General features: G+C 37.6%; 1 protein-coding gene across 1 annotated transcript in view; it reads right to left on the bottom strand.

Annotated features, from left to right (window-relative positions):
• Positions 1-26,752, bottom strand: part of dnah9 (dynein, axonemal, heavy chain 9) — a 163,885-nt gene that overhangs the window by 79,901 nt on the left and 57,232 nt on the right. The window contains exons 33-43 of the mRNA XM_022668867.2: positions 21,529-21,739; positions 20,068-20,195; positions 19,798-19,906; positions 17,516-17,663; positions 17,196-17,370; positions 16,785-16,958; positions 15,556-15,763; positions 14,630-14,795; positions 12,451-12,553; positions 10,169-10,408; positions 12-173 (exon numbers count right to left, since the gene is read on the bottom strand). Coding sequence (XP_022524588.2) covers positions 12-173; positions 10,169-10,408; positions 12,451-12,553; positions 14,630-14,795; positions 15,556-15,763; positions 16,785-16,958; positions 17,196-17,370; positions 17,516-17,663; positions 19,798-19,906; positions 20,068-20,195; positions 21,529-21,739 — 1,824 coding nt within the window. The remainder of the gene's footprint in view (positions 1-11; positions 174-10,168; positions 10,409-12,450; positions 12,554-14,629; positions 14,796-15,555; positions 15,764-16,784; positions 16,959-17,195; positions 17,371-17,515; positions 17,664-19,797; positions 19,907-20,067; positions 20,196-21,528; positions 21,740-26,752) is intronic.

Below are 26,752 nucleotides of genomic sequence, written 5' to 3' on the forward strand. Positions count from 1 at the left end.
AAGACTCTCACCTCGTAAAACTTGCCCACCATCTCCGACTGCAGCTTGTCAAAGGTGGAAAAGTCCTTGTCTTCCACCATCTTGTCTCGGTAAACCCGGTTGGACTCGTGGAGGTAAACCTTCACCAAGTCCTGCGGAGTCTTCATGCACTCACTTTTACAGAATAGCATGCCCTAAAACACAAAAAAAGACACAACAGGTAATGATACACAAGATATGCGGTAAACACGGTAAATGCACAGGCTACATTCCAATATACTCACCTCTGAGCGGCTGAATGGATAGCGCTTAGCAGGTAATGGTAATGCTGCTCCAGCAGCGCTAGCTGGAGTTAGCAGCAGACTACAGGCTGATAATAATCTCCTCTGAACGGCCAAAAAGCTAGCGCTTAGCAGGGAATGTTAATACTGCTGGAGAACTAAACTGAAACTCCCGTATAACGCTGTACTTCAGCAGAGTGTCTTTACAGCTCCTTAATACCTGACCGGTAACGTTCATACATAAGATGCAGCGGATTATAAGGCGCACTGATGAGTTTTGGAAAAAAAAAAAAAAGTATTTTAAGTGTGCCTTATAGAGCGCAAAAATATATTAAAATATATAAAATATATTACACTGGCTTTCAAGAATCCTGGTAGGCTTTACAATCAAAAGTAGGACTAACATAAAATTGATTTTTATAGTTGTCACACAGACTACACTGTCATATTGACATAATTGTCAATTTAAAGCTAAGGGTAAATTCACTTCCAATGCTAAACTTTTTACAGTGAACATTCATTCCACTTTATCAGGTGGGACCGTACTGTCACGAAACCAGGCACATCAAATCCTTTAGGTAAGACTGTATTTTCTCCATGATGTGAGTGGTTTATTACAATTCCACCTTTACAATGTTGTTGTTTTTTTTTTGTTTATTTGTGTATACGTGAGCGTCTGACAATGAATTCACACATGGCTCAGCAAATCAAAATTTAGAAACGAATGAACGCATTTTATAGGACAGATTTTATCCTTGCTACCTACTCGTACATTGAGAAAACACCACAATGAAGTACAGCTATGAACCAGCTCTCAGGTTCTGCTGGCAGTTTGTTGGACGCTGTAAAAATGCACAGAATAAAGAGCTCTGCTATGCACCATCCTGGAGGGCAGCCATTTTGAATCCAGGCCAAAATACAAGAGCACAGGGCTCACAAAGCTTGGGACTGGATAACTGACAGCCTAGAGAGAGGACAAACCATTTACTGTTTGCCAAGACAGGTTTATGCAAGATGAGCACTATACCTTTCTCGTAAATGCGTGGTATCGGACAACTACGGGTGTGCGTGTCTCCAATCAGCTGAGAAAATTCTGTTCTCTAAGGCAAGGTAATCAATGTCAATACAGAACTAAAAGTCAAATATTCTCAGTAAGGCCTACAGAGATCCTGATCTTGAATGGATGAATGAACTTTCAGCATCATGGTCTTGCTCTGCTGCTTCGAATCGGCATTGATTACCCATCATGTGAGAAAGTGAACGGTTGCTCACATGTACGTTGTGGGCTAAACCTCAAATTCATTCTGACGTGCTGTGCATTCCTACTAGAATAATACGGACCTCGCCAGACAGTTTGCACTGAGCCCCATTACCTTCTAATTGTTTCTTATTAAATGATGCTTACATTTGCCACAAGCTGTTGTGTGTAACTGAAGAGTATGGACTGCAAAAATGTGGCAAATTACATTTAACTGAACAGCATCAATTCGTAAAGTTAAGTGCAGGGAACAGAATGGACCAGACAAAGCTAGATCTAAAGCTAACTGAACAGGATTGGCTGAGGGTATTGGGCAGAGTTGCTTGTAACTGGACAGCATGGACTGCAAGACCTTAGCATTTGCCTGTAACTGAACTACTGCACACAGAATTTGGCTGTATGTAAACAAAAAACTGTATAGACTGTAAGGTTTGAGCAGCACAGGATGCAAGGTTTAAAATATTTATATTAGTGTATCCCAAAAAAATAAGAATATCACTGAAAAGTTACTTGATTCCATTAATTTAATTATATATATATATATATATATATATATATATGTATGTATTACACAGAGTGATCTATTTTAAGTGTTTATTTTTTATTGTTGATGATTATGGCTTACAGCCCATGAAAACCCAAAAATATCTCTTTAGAATATTAGAATATTTTTCAAGACCATTTTTGGTCTTTTGGCAGTGTGGGCAATGTGCAAAGTCCTGCTGGAAAATTAAATCCGCATTTCTATAAAAGCTGTCAGCAGAGGGAAGCATGAAGTGCTGTAAGATTTTGTGGGAAAACACTGCATTGACTTTAGACTGAATGAACTATGTTTATTCATAGTTTTGATGCCTTCAGGGAGAATCTACAATATAAATAGTCATGAAAATAAAGAAAAAGCATTGAAAACAAAAATAGGTGTGTACAAACGTTTGGCCTGTATGTAACTGAACAGTATATATTATGGATTAGAAGGCTTGAGCTGAGGTGTGTTTAAATTAACTGCATGAATATCATGGCATTTAGGCCTGTAGTAACTCTCAGCATATTTCATCAAGTAATAGCATTAAAGCAGGCAGTGTATTTCAGCTGAGGTACTCCATCCTTAATTAACAGGCAGAAGGTTATAACAACCAGCAAGCAATCATGTTTCTGACATTCTGCCACTGCAGCGTATCTTCTGCGGCCAGGTATGCAGATGGCTAGTGTGGACTTCAATTGGACTCGGTTGGCCCTGTCTGGCAGACAGTGAGGAATGAGTGTGAGCACACCCAGTCTGGGATGCCTTCTCCCTCCTCATCTGTAGGGGGAGGAACGCACATTAAGAACGTGGCCACGTTTTTGCCTCCACCACAACTCCTGCATATCAATGGTGTTACCTGGAGCTGCCTGCACAAGCAATCCCATTAGTCACAATGTTGGACACGACATGACAACTGTCCTCTGCATCCGGCGTGAAATGGAGTGAGTAATTGATGTGAAGCAAACACAGAGGACACGGTGGAGATACCAATGCTGGACCAAAGCGGCCTGATTTAGGCTTTGCGATTTAACATGTTCTGAATGTACAAAGCATCGTCCGTACCCAATATAACAGCATGTAACATTTATAGCAGAGGAGATCCCTGAGGTTGATGTAGACCTTCAGAGCAACCCTAATTATTTCTGGAAACATTAACTCCTGTGTAAAAGTTTTAGACAATTCGGACCTTGCTTAAAACCATCTCACAGGTAATTTCAGAGCAAAGGTGGGTTTCTGCCAGGAAAAACTATTTATAACAACATTACAATAAACACAACACACAGATGGTCAGGAGAATAAAATTAGAAGAATTAGAATTCTCTGTGATTTGTTCAGTTCCATAAACGAAGGATCAGTTATTAGTGTTGTAGTATCCCAATCTCAAGACAGGTCTTGAAAGTAGGCTTGTATCTAATGGCTATTTCAATAGTCAAATTAATTTATGTAACTTCCATTAGGTCCATTCACTATTTATATATTATTAATTTATTGGTTAGTATTTACTTTTATTTTTATTATTTTAAAATTTCCCTTGGCATTGTGCTCCTGAACTGCCTCTGGGTTGCCAGGTTTGTGGTTTTACCGCCAAATGTGGGTTAAAATTCTAATGACATGGTCTTTAAACTAGGCTTGCATCTAATAGCTATTTTAATAGTCAACTAATCTGACTTTTATTTTTTTTATTAGACAAATAGTCCAAAAAAAAAAATGTCCACATTTATTTTTTATCTATTTTTTTTTTATCATACCCTTACTATTTGTAAGGCTCCTGATCCCATGCTTGTTTTACTGCATCTTGACAGCTGACCTGGCTCTAGACAGATTTTGCAGAACATTTTAATAGTTAGAAGCACATATATTAAATTTCAAAGCATATTATAAGAGAGATTCAAACATGCCCGATTTTGTAATTTTTTAGGAAATTCTATTTAAATATGTCTCCAATTGAGATGTAAATATTAATAGAATTTATATATCACTTTGAATTTGACCATGTTTTAAACAAAATAGTTTGTAATAGTTATAATGACAATTAATGTATAAAACTTCCATTAAGTCCATTAATTATTTACATATTATTCATTTATTTGTTAAAATACTTATTTTATTATTTTAAAATGTCCCTTTGTATTGTACTCTTGAATTGCCTCTCTAACCCTGGTTGCCAGGTTGGTGGTTTTCCCCATCAAATACAGGTTAAAATTTTTAGAACGAGGTTCGTGTTTTTTGGTGCTACTTTTATATTCATCAAAGTAGCCTTAAAGCCTTAAATGCAACCTTAGCTATTGAGCAAATTTTAGTTTCTGACTGTCAGGCTTCACAACAATGAACGTCCAATGAACGTCGCCTCGCTTTGCCAAACATTCACACAAAGCAATCCAGACTGTTCTCATACAGAGTTCCCCAATGGTGGAACAAACTACCTTCCACTACCAGATCAGGAGAATCTCTCGCTATCTTTAAGAAACTCCTGAAGACAGAGCTCTTCAAAGAGCACTTACTCTCTTAACACCTCTAACAAACTAACTAATTCTAACCTCATCTCCTTCTTCCCCTCCTTCACTCCTCTATCCTATTATGCCCATTTGACCTCCTTTTATCCCTATCCAAAGATGTTTTACCTTTAAACTCATTTTACATTGTACTTGACTATTGTAAGTCGCTTTGGACAAAAGCGTCTGCCAAATGTAATGTAATGTAATGTAATGTAATGTAAACAACAGACTTAGGAGCATATTTTTTGCTGGACCTGGCAACCCTTGCTGCAGCTCACGGTAACTGGCTGTCAGCTTTCTCTCTATTGCTCCAGAGACAACAGAAGGCTCTATATGTGGGATTTAAACACTGAAAATAGGTTTAAATTTATAATAGGCTGATATACAGGGAGTATCGCAGTTGTCTTTTTTGGAGGCACAGATAGTGAGCTGCATGTGTGAACCCATTACCCCTCCCACATCAATATTGTTGATTATGTTGATTAATCATTGCAAACAATTTGAGACCATATACACACAGTCTCTGTCTGACCTTGGTCTCGACCATACTATGGATTAGTCTTGTCTTGGTATGACGATTAATGGACAGAATACCTAGGGCTGTGTCCCAATAGTGTATTATAACCTAATACTATACAGTGTATACAATACTGCTAATCTTAATATTGCACAATTGACAGGATGGATATAATATGAATTAATGTAATAATCATTTTTGCACAAACAGAAAGAGATGATGTGCTGCTAAACCAACATGCATCACTGCAAGCTCTTGTATTGTTATCCGCCATTTCTTCCAAAATTGTTACAGATGGGAGTAGCCCCTCCCTCCCCTCTGTTTTTCACTGCATTATAGTATAAAAGGGCCCATCTAATCCACACTCCAGTTTTTGAATATTGTGTGTATCTTGGATATTGGAGCATACAAAACTTCCACTTTATACTACATACTTTAATACTAAATTTCATATTAGTTATTAGTACGCAAACAAGAAGCAACACTAGATGATATGTAGCTGACTGTAAACTGTATTAGTTGTAGCAGCCAAAAGTATATACAGCTTTGGAGAAATATAAGAGATCACTTAAAAATGATGAGTTCCTTTGATTTTACCAAATTAAAAACCTCTGGAATAAAATCAAGAGGAAGAAGGATGATCACAAGCCATCAAAACAAGCTGAACTGCTTGAATTTTTGCACCAGGAGTGGCATAAATATATCCAAAATCAGTGTGTAAGACTGGTGGAGGAGAACCTGCCAAGATGCATGAAAACTGTGATTAAAACCAGGGTTATTTCTCCAAATATTGATTTCTGAACTCTTAAAACTTTATGAATATGAACTTGTGTCTTTGCATTATTTGAGGTCTAAAAGCTCTGACAATATAGTTTTTTTTATACAGTTTACCTAGTTTATAGAACAAAACAACAATGTTCATTTTACTCAAACATAGACCTATAAATAGCAAAATCAGAAAAACTGATTCAGAAACTGAAGTGGTCTTCTTTTTTTTCCCCAGAGCTGTATATCAGTTATAGACTCTAGTTCCCACCCCATGACATGGACAAATATAGCCAAGCACCACCAGTCCCAATCATTACCACCTACTGCACTCTGATGGTGCACTGTTGGTGGTAAGCAATGCCTTCCATTGCGCATTACTAATAAACACAACAATATTAGCTAACATAAGAGTGCTAACATAACAGTACAAATCCTGTAGGGATTAAAATTATCCATACATAAATATGGACCTGCTTTTCTTTTCTTTCTCTTTTTTTTAAATACATTTATAGCTGTGCTTTGCCACAGATTTAAAATGATAATTTTATGAAAATCCTTTTTGTTTTTTAAACAGTCTGACGTACTTTCTTTAAAATATTGATAAGACTACATCGGACACTGAAGCGGCAAATCTGTTTTAGATTTTAGACTTTACACTCCACCTGCCTCCACTTTGAGGCAAGTGTCTGATTTATTCATGCGGTTTGCTTGCCTTCGCTGTTAGCTAGATTAGCCAGCTGTGTTGCTCCAGTGAAGAAGAGGCGAGCTTCAGACACCAAACATGTCTCAGCTGATCGACCACATTTGGGGGGGGAGGCAGAAATTTTATAAATTAGACTTTTCGACCAGAATATCAGTTTAAAAAATTGGAATTCTTGTGGCAGAGCAGCGACAAAGCCTGGAAATGGCCTGCCTGTCAAATAGCAGGCTTTTGAAAAGGTAGCAAGGGACATTTCATGAGGTGCCCTCCTTCGGAAAACAAATAAATCAAACTGATTGCCCATTGCATCTCAGCAAGCTCCAGTCCCAGCATTTCCTTACAGCCTTGCCAGGAAAGCGCCTGAGGAAGTCAGTTAAGATGACACACACACATACACACACACATAGAAAGAGAGAAGGAGAGAAAGAAAGAGAAAGGGAGGGAAGGAGGGAAAGAGAGAGGGAGCAGACTGCCTAGTGTTCCGCCTCCCAGTTATGGCAGACCCTACAGAAAACACAAGGCTGTCAACTCACAGCGGAGCCTTCACAGCACTCGCTGATGGATTTAGCCCTCAATGGAGCCTAATTATCTAAGCATCCACACTCACAGGCTATAAATTAATTACTTTATGTCTGTTAGAGCAGTCCAAATACGTAGTGGACCTTGTGGCACAATTTGAATGAAAGAGGATTTAATTATTTATTTATTTTTCTGAAGAAACTTTTTTTCTTTTTCTTTTTAAATGTCGCAGAAAAAACTTTTCATGCTATAAAAAGTGAGATGAGAGTTTAGTGGGTGAGGTTATGCCTCTTTAGTTCCCATTTCCAGTCTATTTTTACACAATTTGCAAAAGGGAAAACACTGAGCCTTTGGCTACTTTCAGAGCGTAATGCTAAATTGGTAGCGCTGTGCATCATAAACCTATTAGATTTCAGAAAATAATCATCCAGCAATCAACTCCAGTGTCTCGCTCGCTCCTAAGAAAATGGCAAACATAACAGGCATTCAAAATTAATAGAGAGAGAGAGAGAGAGAGAGAGAGAGGAAGAAAAAGGGAAAAGTTTTGTTGCTCCCACAGTAAAAGTAAGAAGAGTGAGGGCTAAAATGGAGAGGACTCTGGGGTTGCTCTGAGGCAACTCTCTCTCTCTTTCTCTTGCTCTCTCTTCCTGTCTGGCTCTCCTCAGGCAGCTGAACTGAATTGGGAGCTGAATTAGTAAGGCAGAACTAAGGCCAGCACTTCAAATGCTCTCTCAGCTGTGTCTCATCTGCTTCTGCTTCTTCTTCTTCTACTCTCTCTCTCTTTCCATCTCTTCCGCTCTCTCTCTCTCTCTCTCTCTCTCTCTCCATTTATCTCAGTGCTCTCTCTCTCTCTGCCTTATTTTGCTTCATTACTCTGCACTGCACTGAAAACAATGAGCAGGGGGTTCAGAGGCCAGCCTTCTTTTTTCCGTCTTTCATCTTCTCCACACCAAGGAAAGCAGCCCAATAAACTGTCGTCCCGAGCTTTCTTTTCTTCCTCCTTTCTTTTTCTTTCTCTCTGTTTTTAAACACCGGAAGTCAACAGTGCCTTGTCTAATCCAGCACCATAACAATAAATAGAGGGATCGAACCGTGACACTTAAAAAGAGCAGGCGCTAAATTGTTTACGTGTAAAGCTGGAGCTAATGGTGTGGAGTTGTTCTTGCTGGCTAGGCTACGGCTGAGAAGAGAATGACTACAAAGGCAAAAAACAAAGCAAAAAAAAATTAAAGGAACCAGAAAGTAACCTTCAACTAAGTGCTGAGAGAAAGAGAGAGACATCAAAAGTGGAGTAAAAAAGTAAAAAGCCCTCATTTCCCAGGTTTATTGTCTCAACTCAACTAAAACTCTTTCTATTAGACTATGCAGATATATTAAAAGAAATGTCAGAATTAATTATTCCTTTAAGATAGCAAAGAGCCTCTCCGAGCCAGAAAGTAGCGATTTCCGATTTTAGACTTTTAGATGTTATGGAAGAACTTATATCCACAAAGTGTTCATGTAGCTGCATGTATTCAAGCTAAACTACAAGCAGCACTTGTAGCCGTTTAATTAGCTGGTCTGTCTAGCCTGACATGAAAATCTGCAGCTTCTCCAGCCCTTTACAGATAACACTGGACACCTTTGTTGTAAATAGTACTATACGATACTTGTATACATAAAAAATAGCTCAGGTTTTAAAACATGCTGTTGACTCCCCATTTCATACAGCCTATAATAAACTCTAAAGTCAGACCATTGTCTAATCCAGCACAAAAGCATTACCGTAAATAGGAGCACAGTGGGATAGAATAGAGATAGAACCATGACATTTAAAAAAAAAAAAAAAAAAAGAACAAGTGTAAGTTGTTTACATGTAAAGCCGAAGCTAATGGCGTGAAGTTGTCCTTTCTCACAAGGCTACAGCTAAAAAGAAAATGACTACAAAGAAAAAAATATATATACACTCTGGAAAAAATTAAGAGACCACTTACAAATTAATACAAATTCGATTTGACCAAATAAAAAAATAAAAAACTCTGGAACATAATCAAGAGGAAGATTGACAATTACAAGCCATCAAACCAAACTGAACTGTTTAATTTTTGCACCCTGAGTGGTGTAAAGTTATCCAAAAGCAGTGTGTAAGACTGGTGGAGGAGAACATGCCAAGATGCATGAAAACTGTGATTAAAACAGTTTTTTTCCACCAAATATTGATTTCTGAACTCTTAAAACTTTATGAATTTGAACTTGTTTTTTTTTTTTTTGCATTATTTAAGATTTGAAAAATAAACGCTCTAAATGACAACGTTTTTATTTGGAATTTGAGAGAAATGTTGGCCATAGTTTATAGAATAAAACAACAAAGTTCATTTTACTCAAACATATACATACCTATAAAGAGCAAAATTAGAGAAACTGATTCAGAAACTGAAGTGGTCTCTTTATGTTTTCCAAAGCTTACTATATATATATTTTATATATATATATGTAAAATAATAATTTAAGGAACCAAAGGGACCTTTAACTAAGTGAAGAGAGGAAGAAGAGAGAGACATCAAAAGTGGTTTAATTGTAGAATAAAAAGTAAAAAAAAAAGCCCTCATTTCCCAGGTTTACTGTCTCAAGTGAAACACTTTCCATCAGATTATGCAGATATATTAAAAGAAATGTCAGAATTAATTATTCCTTTAAGATAGCAAAGAGGCCCTGGGAGCCAGAAAGAAGCGATTTCCGACAGAGATATTTGCCAGGAGATTACAATCAGACGTGTTTAAGTTAAGAAGTTAACAAGCGGAATGTTCGTTTAAATACATTAAAAGCGTAAGACCTGCGAGATGTGATCTATTCCTCCCTTTCTCTTTCTCCAAACCTCAGCCCCATTTCATACTATTAGCCTTGCCTTCAGATCGATAATAATTTAAAAGAGAAATTATTTACAGTGTCTTCACTCTCCACAGCTGAAAGGCTTATGAAAGCACCATAAATCTAAACTTGGGACGTAATAAGGCCCACAAAACTTTGAACACAGCTTGAAAACAGGCCGGGCATTGGCATTCAGGGCTGCCAAGGGCGTCGGGGATACGGACGCGGCCGGCCAGCGCTGAATAATTCATGCGCCGATGAGCTAAGGAAGGTCCAAGTACCTGGAATATGTTGGAGAGGTCACGCAGGTTGAAGATGTAGTGGAATTTGATGGCCGTGGGCAGGAAGGTAGCAGTCACGCGCTGGTGGAAGTCCAGGGCCAGCTGGACGAGCTGTGGGCCGCTCTTCTGGACCACGGCGCTGAAACCTTCCCTGCTCAGGTGCTGACCCAGGATGCTGCAGTAGATAGTGTTCAAGGCGTCCACTCCAGGGAAGGACAGCGCAAACACGGAGAAATGGCGCTGCAAGGAATGGATGGACAGTTTTAGATGAGCAGATAGACGGACGGCTGCGAAAGTGTCCAGACTGAATGTACTGGATCTGTTATGTTTACAAAGCTGATTTATTCGGACAGCATCACCAGAATCTGATAGGAGAGCCTGCGATAAGTAAGCCGGTCAATATTGTACAACTTTCACTTCACTGCAGCTGAGAGGCAGGCAGAGATGCTATGCTGCAGGGGAGGATAGCAGAGAAATCACATAAAAAAGTCCTGCTTATTCAGTTATAATATAATATAAAGTAAAGTAGCTATTCAGAGTAACAGGAATTTTCATCAGGGTTGCACAAGCCTTATACTGTATACGGTATAATAATCATTGAAGCACAGTATCAAAAATCAGCCTGTTTTTTTAGGGCTAAAGAAAATTTTTTAAAAATCACAGTATAATCATTAATTAAACACCATAAATATATAACACATAAAATCACTAAAAAATATTGTTATAAGTGGACCTCAAGGGCAAACAATATGATACGGTATAAATTGAAGATAAGAATGCAGGCTAAAATCTGTTTATTGATCGGTGTAACTGAGTATCTGTGGAAGAATAGAAAGTGTTAGAAAGCGTGTGTTGAATATCTGACATGTTGGAGTGTTGGTGTGTTTGAGCGTGCGGTGTATTTGCCGTGGGAGTTTGTAGTGTGATTAGTTAAACAGTGCAGCATGGGAGGTGTCATTAGCATCTCTAATGAGATCTCCAGGCTATTGGTGCTGCTAGCTAGCAGTCTCTCTATCTGTTTATAGTTTATAGAGTTTCTGCACGAGGATGTAGCTGACAGGGTGTCTACCCACAGGGTGTCTACCCACATGCTCTGTATGTATACATTTACTATGATAATGCTATTATACTAATGTTTTACTATTATTTATAGTATTAGTAGTTGTAGTAGTGAAATATTGTATTGTAATGTTGTATTAGCGCCAGATTGTGCACTAATGGATGATGCAAGATTTTGCTGCCATCTTTCTATTTGGATTATAAACAATTGAGATTAACAATAATATTGGTATTCTATTTTATGCCACGGATATATTTATCATTGTAATGTTAAATTTTAATTTTTAAAAAGTTATACAAGTAAAATATGTTATAAAATTTATATAATTTATATTTTTTTTGTTATAAAAACAAAAAAAGCAAGAAAAACTGAAATACCAGAGTGATGTCATTACGCACAATGTATACATATTGCCCATGTATTATTAATTGCCAACGTGCTGCTATGTAATACTGAAGCAATCAAGGTCATCAAGGTCAGCCCTACTGCTAGCGGTTAGCAGCTAATGCCGCCTGACAGCGCTTCACTGAGGAACCCAGAGTGTTCCGGTAAGACAGGGTGATATTAGCTAATGGTTTGTCCCATATAGCTAGCCATAAAGTGTTCCTTTTAGAATAATAAAATGTGAAGTTGGGTCAATGTTTTTTAAGCACTGATGGTCTCCTCAATTTGATTAATTTGAAACAACACTGTTGAGACAATAACACTATCTAGCAAAATACGTTAAAATATAGTTATACAGCACAGATCTAGGTCTGAAGAAAATTTATCGAGGTCTTTTCCATCTTGTATGATAAGTTAATCAAGTAATTATCAAGAAAATGCAACTAAAACATTGCTTTAACAAAAAAGTATGCTGATACATTATTATGATCTTTAAAATGCACATGCCTACCAGCACACTGCTTACTCGTTTACAATGAAATCAGCAATGCAGCTACATATGTAGATAGACATATAGATTTTTGTTTCGGGTCATATCTGCTTCCTTTAGCTAATTGAAATTACCACAAAGAATCTTTGCTCAGTTTAATAAAGAACATTCCTGGCTATAATCCAAACTGGGAGGTAATCCAAAAGCAGTCCAATATTTAATCAATGTGTAATAGTGTTTCCCACTGTGTGTGTGTCCAACAGTTTAGAATTAAGTGTGTGTGTGTGTGTGTGTGTGTGTGTGTGTGTGTGTGTGTGTGTGTGTGTGAGAGAGATGTACTCTCTGTACCTGCAGGCGTGGGTTAATAGTGAAGCTGCCTGAAGTTGGATTCATGCAGGACACGTACTGCACGCTGTGGATCTCCTTCAGCTGCAGCTTACTCCTATCATACCTGAGAAGACATAACGCATCATCACACACACACACACACACACACACACACACACACACACACACACACACACACACACACACACACACACACACACACACACACACACACACAAACACACACACACACAAAAACACTCTGCATGCAGAGCCTGCCTTTGCCCAAATCCACTGCAGTTCAAAAAGATATACTGACCTCAGCTATTTCTCTCCATCTTCAATCTAATTCAGCTCAGACATTCAGCAAAACTGAAACTATGCACTCTGCCTGTTTAATAACACGCCCGCTCCAGCTGCACTGTGCTGCAGACAAAATCTACCACATTTATCACAATTTACTCAGTTCAATACAACTCACACCTCGAATACTGCGCTACAGTAAACACCGCTGTCACAAGAACAGCCTAATTGCACAAATCACAGCAATTACACTCTAACAGGCATCTACAGCTGCACGGACGCATCTCAGCAGAATAGATACTCCTAACTGGACTGAATCAGAACTTTCTTTATTCCAGTGTCTGTGATTCTGCTGCAACACTGTGGTTAAGAAAGTAGAATCTAATGTAAACTCTGATCAACTTTTAGACAATGTACGTAAGAACATACTTTGTCCCTTTCATAATTAGAGTACTATGAAAATTAACATCAGTCTTAGAGGTCCTAAAATAGAGCCTTGTATGTTAAACCAAACAGTTAATAATTCAAACAATTCCCTATAGTTTCTGCATTGGGGTAAATACATAAACAATAGGCCTAGGCTTTAAGGAATTAAAAGGGGAATTTCACATATATTTGTAAATGTATTTGTATTTTGATAAATGAGATGTAGTCACAGCCACTCAGAAAGTTCATTGTTTAGGAAACGTAGCAATTCTGATTTCTTTATAGTGGTTTTCATTGGAACTGGGAACATGATGAAATCCAATCTATTTACTTGCTAAAAAAAAAAAAGCACCAGTGAACCTACCTAAGTTTTTTTTATTTTAAAACTGGTACAGCTAAAAAAAAAAAGTAAATCCTAAAACACCCAAACACTACTTTTAACAATGACGATAGCAAAAATACATACAGCTACAAGTGGCAATCTGTGGGTTCAAGTATGACCTGGCACAATGATGTCTGCAAGCACAGCGCAGGTTGGTGATGTGTAAAACGGTCTAACAGAGTTTTAGGCTATTGCAAAGAGACAGGAAAATTAAAGTAATATCAATGAGTTTATCAAAAAGGTTTTGTGTTATTAAAATGTACTATTATAATGGAACAGCGAGTGGTATTCAAAGATCTATACTTAATTTCATACAGCTCTGGAAAAAAATAAGAGACCACTTCAGTTTCTAAATCAGTTTCTCTGATTTTGCTTTTTAGGTATATGTTTGAGTAAAATGAACATTGTTGTTTTATTCTATAAACTACAGACAACATTTCTCCCAAATTACAAATTTAAAAAATATTGTCATTTAGAGCATTTATTTGCAGAAAATGAGAAATGACTGAAATAACAAAAAAGATGCAGAGCTTTCAGACCTCAAATAACACAAAGAAAACAAGTTCATATTCATGAAGAGTTTAGAAATCAATATTTGGTGGAATAACACTGGTGCATCTTAGCATGTTCTCCTCCACCAGCCTTACACACTGCGTCTAGATAACTTTGTGCCACTCCTGGTGCAAAAAAATAAGCAGTTTAGCTTGGTTTAGTGGCTTGTGATCATACATGATGATTGATTATATTCCAGAGGATTTCAATTTGGTAAATTCAAAGAAACTCATAATTTAAGTGGCCTTTTCTAGAGCTGTATGTACAGATCTACAGAGGTTTGAAGAATATACATTATTTATTTCACACTCACATGACACTCACAGTATTCAAGTATGTTATTATTAATGATCGGTAGCCTAAACCTACCCTTCATGTTTGAATTATGTAGATAAATTATGGAATTATGTTCTTCTCTGACACTTTTTCAGGAAAAAATAAATAACAATACTAATACTACTACTAATAACAATTATATTAATAAAAATAGGAAGAAGAAGAAGAAAATATCCTGCTAATTTTATGTGATTTAAATACCAGTGGTTGTAGTCCATGTGCTGACGGATGAGCGTGTGTGGCTGCACCGTGCCGTAGGCATCCACTTCCGGCATGTTCATGTCATCTATGAAGTAGATGAGCCTCTTGCTTCCCGGGGGACCGTAGTTTCTTCCCGCCTTCTTCTCCAAAGGCTTCTCTAAAACAGCTAAAGCAGCCACATTGGAACAGGACAATTAATCCGGCTCGGTTGTTGTCTGAAACCCCACTAGTATGCACACTTGTTCTTTTGTCAATAGATGTTTTGTGCTCCTGCATAAGCAAACATGGGCACGCAAACAGAGTTAATGAACTCATGAATATGAGATTGCAGTGAGAGTGGAGTACAAAATATTTATAACACGATTATCACAGCAAAAAACAAAAGAAAATAAGGAGAGCTTCTGAATGGGACTATTATATATATATATGTGTGTGTGTGTACAGTTACAGGGCTATCGCTACATGTTGTTCTATTCTTCGGCTGGCTGCTGTTTTTTGAAGAGTAAAATGCAGCTTGTGATCCCTGGTGTGGATGAACGGCGCAGGGCACAGTGGAAGCAGCGGGGACACATGGCTGCGCATACCGCAGAGTGATGAATATCAAACTCAACAGATTGAAAAGGCAAGGGGAGGACAACAGAACAAAAGAGCAGCTGACGCCCAGAGAACTCGCCACCCAATTCCCAGAAAAAAGAAAAACCTCTCTCGGTTTCCTGAATGCATTAATGGTAACTTTAGGGAACAATTTAGTTTTAAAATAACGTACGAGAAAAGGACTGTACATAAAAATATCAATATGCTCAAATAGCACAATAGTTTGTTTTGCAAACAAGCAACAGTACTGATTTTAATTACTAGTTCACATATAAAGACTGATTTGCCAGTACACAATGCTAATACACACACATGCTATTTACTGTGCATACCTTGCAGCATAGCTGAAGTGGTGTAGTAGTTAAAGGGGACATTTTTGATGGTGTATTTGTCAGGGTCCAGAGAGCCCAGTTTGCCCCCCACCAGCACAGATTTGCCTGTTCCGGCATTTCCCACGAGCATGATGGGACGTCTCCTCTCCAGCAGTCGCTCCATGAAGTAGCTCACTCTTATAGTCTCTGTGGTGTGAACCAGACAGGCCTATAGAGAAAACAAACCATGTTAGAAAGTGGAGTATTGAAGAATGACTGATATATTGTAAAAAATAATAATAATAATAATAAATTAAAAAAATAAATAAAATGTCATACACACTATATGTACAAAAGTATTGAAACACTTCTTATTCCTTGATTGTTTCACTTTTGTTTTCCTAATATGTATTTTAATAGATTGGTTATCACCATGGTAATGGAGTAGGGAGCCTTTAAAAACTCTGCAGGCAAGTAAATAAATAAAAGTTATAAAAGTTATGAATGAATACTTAAGTCATCCAGACTTGACTATGACACACTAAAGAACACATAAGGAATTGTGTATTACAAACCATAATACTATGTAAAGCATTTAGGTGGGCTGTAAACTTGAGATTTCTGAGGCTGGTAACTCATAAGCTTATCCTGTGAAATAGAGGTAACTGTTGGTCTTTCTTTACTGGGGCGGTCCTGATGAGAGCCAGTTTCATCATAAAGTTTTGATTGGATTTTTTTCAATTTTGTGGAACTCAGTGACCTTTTTTTCTTAAAGTATTTTTTCTTTTACTTAGTCATGTGGCTTTTAATATTAGAACATTAGTCAAATATTCCATAAAAATAAACTGACGTGAAAAGTTGAAAAGCCATTAGACAGTTATATCATGTCTCATAACAGAATGTGTATGTGGGGAGTAATGCATTGAATGCAGACATGATTTTGTGTCAAGGCACTTGTCTGTATGAAAGGACAGTTTTAGCCAGATGCCGCCAGTCTTGATTATCATTACCCACTGTGCTGTCCACTGTGGAAGGTAATGCATATAATGTATTTGTAGTTCATACATGTGACACCAACTATTAGGCCTCACAATGTATACAGATGAGGGTGTTTCTGAGCTGTCTCTTGAAGTAACATTCCATGATCAATTTACATACTATTCAATGACTTTTGGAGTATCAGTGTACTGTATAGCTAAGTATTTAATTTATGTAACTCATAATAACTGTAAATAATGATTTCCACCAACCTGCAGAGGTATTTCTGGATCCATTTCAAATCTAGGCACCATCTTGGACCAGGGCTCAAACTTTTTAGTCTCTGGATCGATGTAGTAGTCGAACACTGTGCCTTGAGAGGGGAACTTGATGGTTTTGAACTCGGTCACCCACCACTTACTGAACTCCACTCTGTAATCCACCAGCTGCAGAGGAAAGCATTCGGATCTCAGTGCTGTGTTTGTTTTGGTTTAATGAAACTACATGATTCACGAAGCTTCATGAGCTTCAAAAAAACAAACAGCGCCACATCACAGCTCAACTGCCAGCGAAAGCAACAAATTAGGGAAATTATATACCATCTGTGGCATTGTCTTAAACAGTGGCTAAATGGCTTGTGCGAGATTTTGAATGGAATGCAAATACAGATGCCACTACACTACCTGATCTTGGAACAGAGCCCCTCCAAAGGCCCAGATGGCAGCAAAGACAAAATACAGCTCATAAAGTTCTTTATGGCAGTCTGGTGGAGTGTGCTCTGGGGTGAGCAGGCACTCTAGGAGGTGGCACAGCATCTGGACCATGCTCTGCTCTGGGATGGGGATGATCTTCTTGAATCTGGGGAAGAAAGCACACAGCCAGCTGTGTCAGTATAACTGCTGAGAATACACAGAGCTATGTGAGGATTTGTTGAGGGAAAATCAGGAGAAAACAGTACAAAATGCACGAGACTGAAACACGTCATCTGATCTTCTAGCTTTACCTTGACCGCAGGGTATCCAGACACGCTGGGAGATACTTGTCAAATAATATGGTGAGATTGGCTTTCTCTGACTGAATCTCTCTCTTGTCAATCCAACTCGACACTGGTGGGTTCCAGCCCAAGTCCGCTTGATTGATGTATAATATACCTGTTTAAAAAAAAAAAAAAAAAAAAGGGTTACATATTTAAAAAAAAACATGACTGAACTATGCTAACATGCTAAAGCTAAATGAGACTAAATAAACTTGATGGCAAAATTGATTCTCAAAATTACCAGAAGCATAAGCAGCTATTTGCCATAGTGGTGTTCATATAAAACTTTCCAGCCTTCTTAGGTCACACTGTTTTACATATTAACCCGTTCAGACCTGAACTAAGTGATGGAAGAAAAAAAAAATGGAAGAATGCAGTTTTCTGTCTGTAATGCACAGAAAAGAAGACTAAAATATTGATTTTTTTTTCCATTGCATTGGAAGCCTGTGTGTAATATTCTATATTTCATATTAAACTTTTCATTTCATGAACCATCCCTAAACAGTAAAAACAATGTGTTAATGTGTTCCAAATCACATTAAATTAGTACAAATTAGCTCTTACTTTTTCTCATTGGCTCTAGTACTACTGTTTTTCCAGTGTTTTTTGCAGTGGGCGGAGCCAAGCTACTGTTTCATTGATTTATAAACTTGTTTATTTGCTGGTACATGGATTATTCTTATGTACAATTGCTCTTAAATAGTGTTACGTGTAAAAAAACATTTAAAAATATAGAAAATACATTATAATGAATTGTAATGAATGCAGGGTCTAAAAATAGTTAATATAAACATTACAACAGCATTGAGAAACATCATTTTTAACAGAAAGAATCAGAAGTAAACAGAATGCCAAATTTTTCAGCTGTGTCAAAGAGATAAACTATATGAACAAGCTAATTCAAGTTTTAATATGGAACTGTTGGGACTGCTGGAGTTGCACAAACGTATTTTGACCTTGCTTTAAAAGTGGCTTTTTATAATCAGTGCTACAAAAGCAGTGAATTCTCAAGCCTACAATTACCACTTAGCTTTACTCATTATCAGCAGTGTTTCTTTACAATTACCTCTTAAAATGTTTAAATGGGTTTTAGTATTATTTTTATTATACTGTTAATGTATTTAAAATATATACATTCACACAGCCAGTGAAGAAAAGAAGGACAATGTGAGCTGATTGGCCGCTATGAAACTAATGTTTCAACTACAGAAAATTAATACCATTATAAAACCTTTGGAAACGTCATAAGATACAACTTTTAATAGTTAATATTTTATTCATTTTATTTATTTTATTTTGAGCATTTCTATTGGCCTACTTATCACAGAATTATAATATGTAATAATATTATAATATGTAAAACAAAAAAATGAGATACAAGGTTATTATCCAATTGACTTAAGGTTTTTGGCACATAAAATTCCAAAACAAATAAATTAAAAAGCTGAATACTTTAATACAGAACAAATTGCCAGGAATTTTTTATTTTGAAGTGCAAAACTTATTTCTAGATTTCTCCTGGCCATTTCACAAGCCATCAAACCAAGTAGAACTGCTTGTATTTTTGCACCAGGAGTGGCATAAAGTTATCCAAAAGCAGTGTGTAAGACTGGTGGAGGAGAATGAAAATATTTGTATGTGGAATTTGGGAAATGTTGTCGGTAGGTTCTAGAATAAAACAACAATGTTCATTTTCCAGAGATCTAATTCCCCAGTGTTCCCCTCAGTGTTTTAAATACATAGAGTTTACATAAACAAAAAATATATACAGGAAGAACCCTATAGAGAAAGTCACCGTTGAAAATTAGCAAAATAAATAATTTGACCAATACTGCTTAACCTTTTGTATAAGACCAATTTTGGACTTTGGATGTTAAATTATTCATGAGTAAGTTTACATAGTACTTTACTATAGAAAGGTTTTGATAAACTCATTAATTAATGAAAATTCTTAAAACCAATTTCTAAGCTTTCATAATATTTTACATGCTTACTCTTACCACATTACAATGATCCCTATTAGCGATTAGTATCTAATCCAATTCCAAACTATAACTGTAACCCATCTTACTATCCAGTGTATACAGGGGGCTCCAGGGGGCAGTTTTGAATGAATTTAAATGAAGAGAGACAGTGATAATATCTCTGAATGATTCACTAATTTGTACACACACAGGGTAAGTCAGGGTTAAGCAGGAAGTAAGAGGTTTTAGTTGTGAGAGTGAGAGGAAAAAGCAGACTTGGCTGACCGGCTCTGGAGACAGTAGCAGGTGTAGCAGTGCGGAGGTGGCTAATCTCAAACACCAGCCTCATCGTGGGGTTCAGAGGAATCCTCTCATTACTGGCCAGAGTCAGCACCTACAGGGTTACATACACACCCACACACACACACACACACACACAGAAAAAAAATAAAACATTTATGTATATGGCACTGTGACCAAATGTTGTGTTAGCATTATGATTCATTGCCATAAACGCACTTCAGTGAAGCGAAATGTGAAGACCTCTGGCCGTACCTTGTTATCGTCCATTACGGTGTTCAAAGACTCAATCCACATCGGATCAATATCGCCATCCAGCACAATCCACTTGGGCCCGGCATGGCTGACGTTGGCCAACTCACGCATGATATTAGAAAACAGGCCTGAAATGAAATCCTATTCTCAGCGTCATGCAGCACAAAAACAGCGGGCAACTGGAGAGCTGAGCAAGCTTTCAAACAGGGCATATTCTACATCATTTATTTTCATTTTACATGAAGTCAGACAGCCTGTATACTCTGTATATCTACAACAATATGTGAAGTTTCACCCTAAAAATGTTAGTGACCCCTTCAAAATAGTTTTTTACTGCACTTTTACTGTAATGGTGAAAAAAAAGAATATTACAAAGTCTTGTTTCAACTGTCCAAACTGTTTGAAAGCACCTATTTAAAAGTATTTTTCTTTGGAAAGGCATAATATATTTGCCTCAGTTCCAAACATTAGCTTTAGTATGTTTATTTTTCTAGGAATAATTTTAGTTTAGTTTTTTTATTAAGTCTCAGACTTACAAAGGTTTGGGAAAACACCAGAAGTGTTTTAATACAGAATAAAAATTCTGATCGCCAGTTCGAATCCTGTTTATGCAGCTTGCCTTCAGCTACCGAAGCCCCGAGAGAGTGAGCACAATTGGCTTTGCTCTTTCTGGGTGGGTAGATGCTGCTCTCACCCCACATCACTTCTAAGGGTGATGTCAATCAATCAGCACAAGGCGTCTGTGAGATGATGTATCGTAACAGAGTCGCTGCACTTTCCTCCGAGTGCTCTGTGATGCTACTCAGCAATGCTGGATCAGCAGCAGCTCAAAAAGAGGAGGTGGGCAATTTCACATGTATCAGAGGAGGCACGTGTTAGTCTTCACCCTCCTGGTGTGTTGGGGCATTACTAGTGATCGGGGGAGTCCTAATAAGTGGGTTGGGTAGTTGGCTATGTAAATTGAGGAGAAATGGAAAAAAAAAATGAAATAAAATTATCACTAATGTAGCACTTCTAGAAGACCCAGGTCAGGTTATTAGTTTAATTTTGAACGTAGTTTAAGTTTCCTTAATTTAAAGTTTCACTTTAATGTTTGAAGATTAAAGCAGATTGGTTGATGCACACATTTAAATAAAGAAATGTTAATAAAATGCTTTCTCCTGCTTGATTTTAGGTTTGATATATGACAGGTAGGAACTACTAGTGCAATGTTTGTTCATGCATATTTGTGTACCACTCCTTTAAAAATACATTGGTTATTTGCCGTATTTACATATTTGCCTAATGACACATTTATTGTATGATAATGAGAAAATGTATAAAAGTTGGTGCTTTAGCTTTCAAGCAATTGACAAAGAATTATGTAAACTTGTTTGTAATTTGCAAACTTCAAAAACTTCTATTTCATATAGCAATGTTTTACAATATTAACAGTCAAAGAAAAATAAGAGAATTTCTCACCATCTTTCCACTCTCTTGTGGCCGGGTTAATAATACCGAACAGCTCGTCGTTGGTGACGGCTTTGGGATTAAGGTCAGCCCACACCGGCCTGCGCTTCATGTTCTGGTAGGTCTTGTTCAGGGACTTCAGCACCTGAGACTTTCCGGTGCCGGCGTTTCCCACCACAAACACGGAGTGGCGCACGGCCAGCAGCTCCTCCAGCTGCACCACCTGAGGAGAGAGACATGGATTGATGCAGAACTGCCACAAACAGCTGCACTGATTTCACAACTTCCAGCTAGTGCTGGACGATATGGCCAAAATTCATATCACGATATATTCCTTAATTTCGGTCGATACGATATAATTCCGATATCGATATAAATACTTAGAAGGCCTCAGAAAACTGCTAAGAATCCCTGCAAGGGAAATATGTACCTACTAGGGGTGGGCGATATGGCCCTAAAATAATATCACAATATTTCATGGTATTATCGCGATAACGATACTCTTGGCGATATGACAAAAAAACAAAAAACTTTTTTATTATTGTATGCGATATGATATTGCACACCTTTAAGATATTAAAAAAAAACAATAATTTCAGCAGATTTATAACAGAAGTCAATATTTGAGAATTACATGATACTAATAATAATAATGCACTCCAAATATCTCCATATATCCAGTATTAAAGTAAAATAAATGACACTTTACAGATATATTCTGTCTCTAGTAAATATTTAATAGGAAATTAGAAATGTGTGAGTTTTTCCTTTTGCTTAAAACAGCAAAAAAATTAATACCCTGATGTGATAATTAGGGATGAGTGATGTGGCACGATATTTCAGAGTATAATATCCTGATATATGATATGGCACACCCCTAGTACCTACTACTGTCTACTTAATTTAAGTCTTTGAAACCTCCTTTCACGAAAACATTATAATACTTAAGAAATAAACAATAGTCAAGATAAATCAATGCTCAATTTTATTTGCATATAGCAAAATAAAAACATGACATCCCTATCAAACATAAGCCAATATAACTATTACCAATAAAAAATAACTTAAAATTAGGATAGAAGCAGAGCTTCTTAGTCTTTTGTAAACAAATTTAACAGATCAAAACAAAAGTGTTCCAACTAGGATAAAGAACACAAGAAGCCTTTATACACATAAAAGCAACAAAATTTCCCCGTCAAATAAACAAACCTATAGGCTTTATCAACTATAAATAACTTAGTTACAATATAAGCTACAAAAGTGCTTCAGCCAAAATACAACTCTTTATGAACATAAAAGGAACATGATATCCCCGTCAAATAAACAAACCTAAAGGATTCATAAACTTTAAATAACTTAAATAACTTACAACATAAGCTATACAAGTGCTTCAGCCAGTATAAGGAAAATATTGTATGTAGTGGAACTGATTGAGGTGGTGGAACAGATTAGATGTTTTAACGTTACCGCTGCTGGTCGGCTCCACTCTCCGGCACAATTTGCAGCAAACTGAAGTTTAGCAGACCTTCCGAGAGTCGAACCAAATCCTCACCACTGAATTAGACCTCCCTCCTTCAATTAATCACTTGTGGAAGCGGCAGGGGCATTCATTTTGCATCAAAAATGTCCCGCGCTGGGAGCCAAGAGGACCCGCGGCTGACAAAGAGGACCCGCAACTGACCGCTGACCGAGCGGACCCGTGGGCGGACCGAGCGAACCAGAGGCGGACCGAGCGGACCCGTAGGCGGACCGAGCGAACCCGTAGGCGGACCGAGCGGACCCGTGGGCGGACCCGAGGCTAGGCTAGGCTCGGTTCCGTTCCGTTCCACTCCAGCGCGGAACATTTCAGATGCAAACCGAGCCTACCTTAACCTTGGATCCGCTCGTGCCGGCTCCGTTTGGCTCCAGCGCGAGGCATTTTAGATGCGTAGCGGACCCGAGCCTAGCCTAGCCTAGCCAAATCTAGCCTAGCCTAGCCTATCTGGCTACGTGCCTATGTGATTACGTCATCACGCACAGAGATAGTCCAGCTACGGAAGCTGATTGTGTTCAGCTGTGCGGCGAGCTGACGCCAGTAAATCGCATGTCCGTGACAGATCTGTAAATAATACATATCGATATACCACAAAAATGATATCACCGCTATTGAAACATTTCTTATCGCGATAAATACCGATATCGAATTATTGTCCAGGCCTACTTCCAGCCTATTAAAAAAACAACCTGCTAAGATTTTACTTATTTGTCTTCTTTCTGGAGTCCTGTTTGAAACTGCTGTAAAATAAATAGTCAGTATAGTTGTATAACTGCACACATCAGCTGAATGCTGTTCATTATGCTGTGTTCTCTGGATACTTCATTGATTGCAATGAAGCAGATACAGAATAACCCTGTATCTCAGCAGAATGTTCCATCAACAGATCATTTTTCCCACCTTCTGAAGTCCACATAAGCAGTGGAATTAACTGAGTCTTGATTATTTTGCAGAAAGATTGGAAGTGATTGTTTAGAGCAGACATCCAGGCAAAGTTAAAGCAGCAATGTGGAGGTCTTGGGGATTTAAAGAACACACTGGTGAGAATCTGTAATTGCATGTGGAGGTGTGCTTTTACTGCAGGTTAAGGTAAAGAACATAATTAAATTAAAATAAATAAAAATTCGATAAAGTATTGCAAAACAAAATATCTGAATACAATATCGATATTTTCTTACACCCATATTGTTTTTGAGTACCGTATTTTTCACACTTAAAATCCATTATTTTTCCCCAAACATCATCAGTGCGCCTCATGTATGAATTTTACCAGTCAGGTTGAAGTAAGGAGCAGTAAAGCCACTCTGTTGAAGTGCAGCGATATTCAGAGGAGTTTCAGTGAAGTTTCTCCAGCACTAAGGCTGGAGCAATATTAACATAAGCCGCTAACCATGCTAAGTGCTAGCTCTTTCGCTGTTCAGAAGTGAGTATTATCGGCCGGTAGCCTGTTGCTTTTCAGGAGACTTGACTTTTTTTTAAGAATGACAGTTTTGTTTATTTAATTTAGCTTTACTCAACTTATTTAACCTATCCCACCACCACCCAGCAGCAAGACCTGCTGAATTAGCAGGAAAACATGGCAAAACCTGTGTTCCTTACTAGTGTCGCATAATGCGCCTTATAATCCGCTGTGCCCTCCCTATGTATAAAATATAGACAATGTTTTTTTAAATAGTCGATGTTGTCGATTTCGCTGCCTAATCGCTGCAGTCCTAGTCCTTTATCAGTGATCACAGGATCCTACCCACAGGACACTGCTGACTTCTGGTTGGTGGACTATTCTCAGTCCAGCAGTGATGAGACACTGAGGGGTTTAAAAACTACAGCAGCACTGCTGCGTCTGATCCACTTATCATGTCAGTGTCACTGCAGTGCTGAGAATAATACCTGCTCTGTATCAGTCCTGTGGGGTCTTAAATGTTTTAGAGCAGGGGGAAAAGAGGACAATAATGTATGTATAAAAACAGAAGCACCAAAAACTGTAATTACAGGACTTTAAAGTGATCCTATATGTACAACAGAGCTGATAAAATGGTCAGTGAGTATAGGAACAAGCAGGCTATTGTTATGCTTGTTTGTGCATATTTACAGGCTAACAGCACATTTTAGTTTCAGTGTTTATTTCATTGCTTTTCTTTGTTCTTTTCTTTTGTTTCTATCATAAAGGACCACTCTTCACTGCTTTGCTCACTCAACCATTTCTCTGACTATCAACAAGGTTGGTAATAAAACCAGCTCGCACTTTGTACTTGAAAGGCAAAAGCAAAGATTCCAGCGCTTCTATTCCTCCAAATAAAAAAATAAAAAACAGATATCAAAGCGTACTACCTGATGCATGCTTTTACAAACAGGAAAAGAAGGAAAATGAGACAAACATACTCACTTACCGGTATCTACAAAAACAAAATCCAAAGTATCCCTTCAGGCCATATCTCGGATTGCCTGATTCATACCTAGCTGAATATGACATAACCCATTATATTGTTACTGATAAATGACCAAAGACTTGTGCATTGTTTTTTTTTTGGTCCTGGAGGCACCCTGCACTGCATATTATAGTGCTTTCCCTGCTTTAATACAGTCACTGCATATCTGAAAGGGCTTGCCAATTTACTGATTAGTTAAATCAGGTGTGTTGGGAGCAGGGAGGCCACTCAAATGTACAGTTCAGGGTGCCTCCCAGACAAGATGCCAAGTTTTCTATAAAATAAGAAACAATAAGGTTTCAAATCTTATTATATTAATCAGAGGACTTTATCTAAAGGTGTAACTTTTGGTCCAAATGTAGTTTTTCTGACTAAAACCTTTCAACTACTTATCCCATAATCCAACTGTTCATGACATCACAGTCACACCATCCATCTCAACCAATTTTGTTTGAATACACTACTGTGTTTGTGCAATTTATTAACAGACATTAGTTAAGACATTATTACAGGATTCTTGCACCATTTTTGAAGTCAGATTTAATGCTTTTTAAGACCCTTTTAAGACCTCAAAAATTTTATTTAACACCCAGAAATGCAGTCATTTAATCTTTGGTAGGAAACAATGTATTATATTGGTAATTAAAACTTTAAAATTATGCAGCCTAAAATGATCTGTTATTTATAATGGTCTTAGTCAAGACCTATCTTGACCTTCCAGTTAGCTAGCTCACCGCTAACGTTAGCCGGCCCACCGATGAAGTTCATATGTTAGCATGTTGGCTAGCTAACTCGCCGCTAATGTTAGCTAGCTCTCAGGTAGTGTTAGCTAGCTTTCAGCTGATTTTATCTAGCTTGCTGCTAATTTAGCTAGCTCTCCGCTACCCTTAGCTAGCTCGCTGCTAAAGTTAGCTCTCCCCCAATGCTAATGTTAGCTAGCTCTCCACTAACCTTAGCTTTCTCCCTGGTGACACTAGTTAGCTCTCCATTTACATTAGTAATTGCTTTCCCACTGGCATTAAACACACAGTCTGAAAATGTAATACCTACAGCAAATTTACAGTAAATTTAAGACTTTTTCAGGCCCCCCCGGGGACCCTGTTTTAATTGTGATATAAAAACTGTTCATTAAATGTACCCTTATTTTAAAGGATTACCAAATAAATCTTTTGGAAGATCAGTCTAAAGTAACATCTGTACTGACAGAAACATTCAAAAGTTTTTGAAACAGTATGATGTGACGAGACAGTAATGTTTCCTTTTTTATTTTAATACA

This window comes from Astyanax mexicanus, chromosome 15 (genome assembly GCF_023375975.1).
Source record: "Astyanax mexicanus isolate ESR-SI-001 chromosome 15, AstMex3_surface, whole genome shotgun sequence".
Lineage (NCBI taxonomy): Eukaryota > Metazoa > Chordata > Actinopteri > Characiformes > Acestrorhamphidae > Astyanax > Astyanax mexicanus.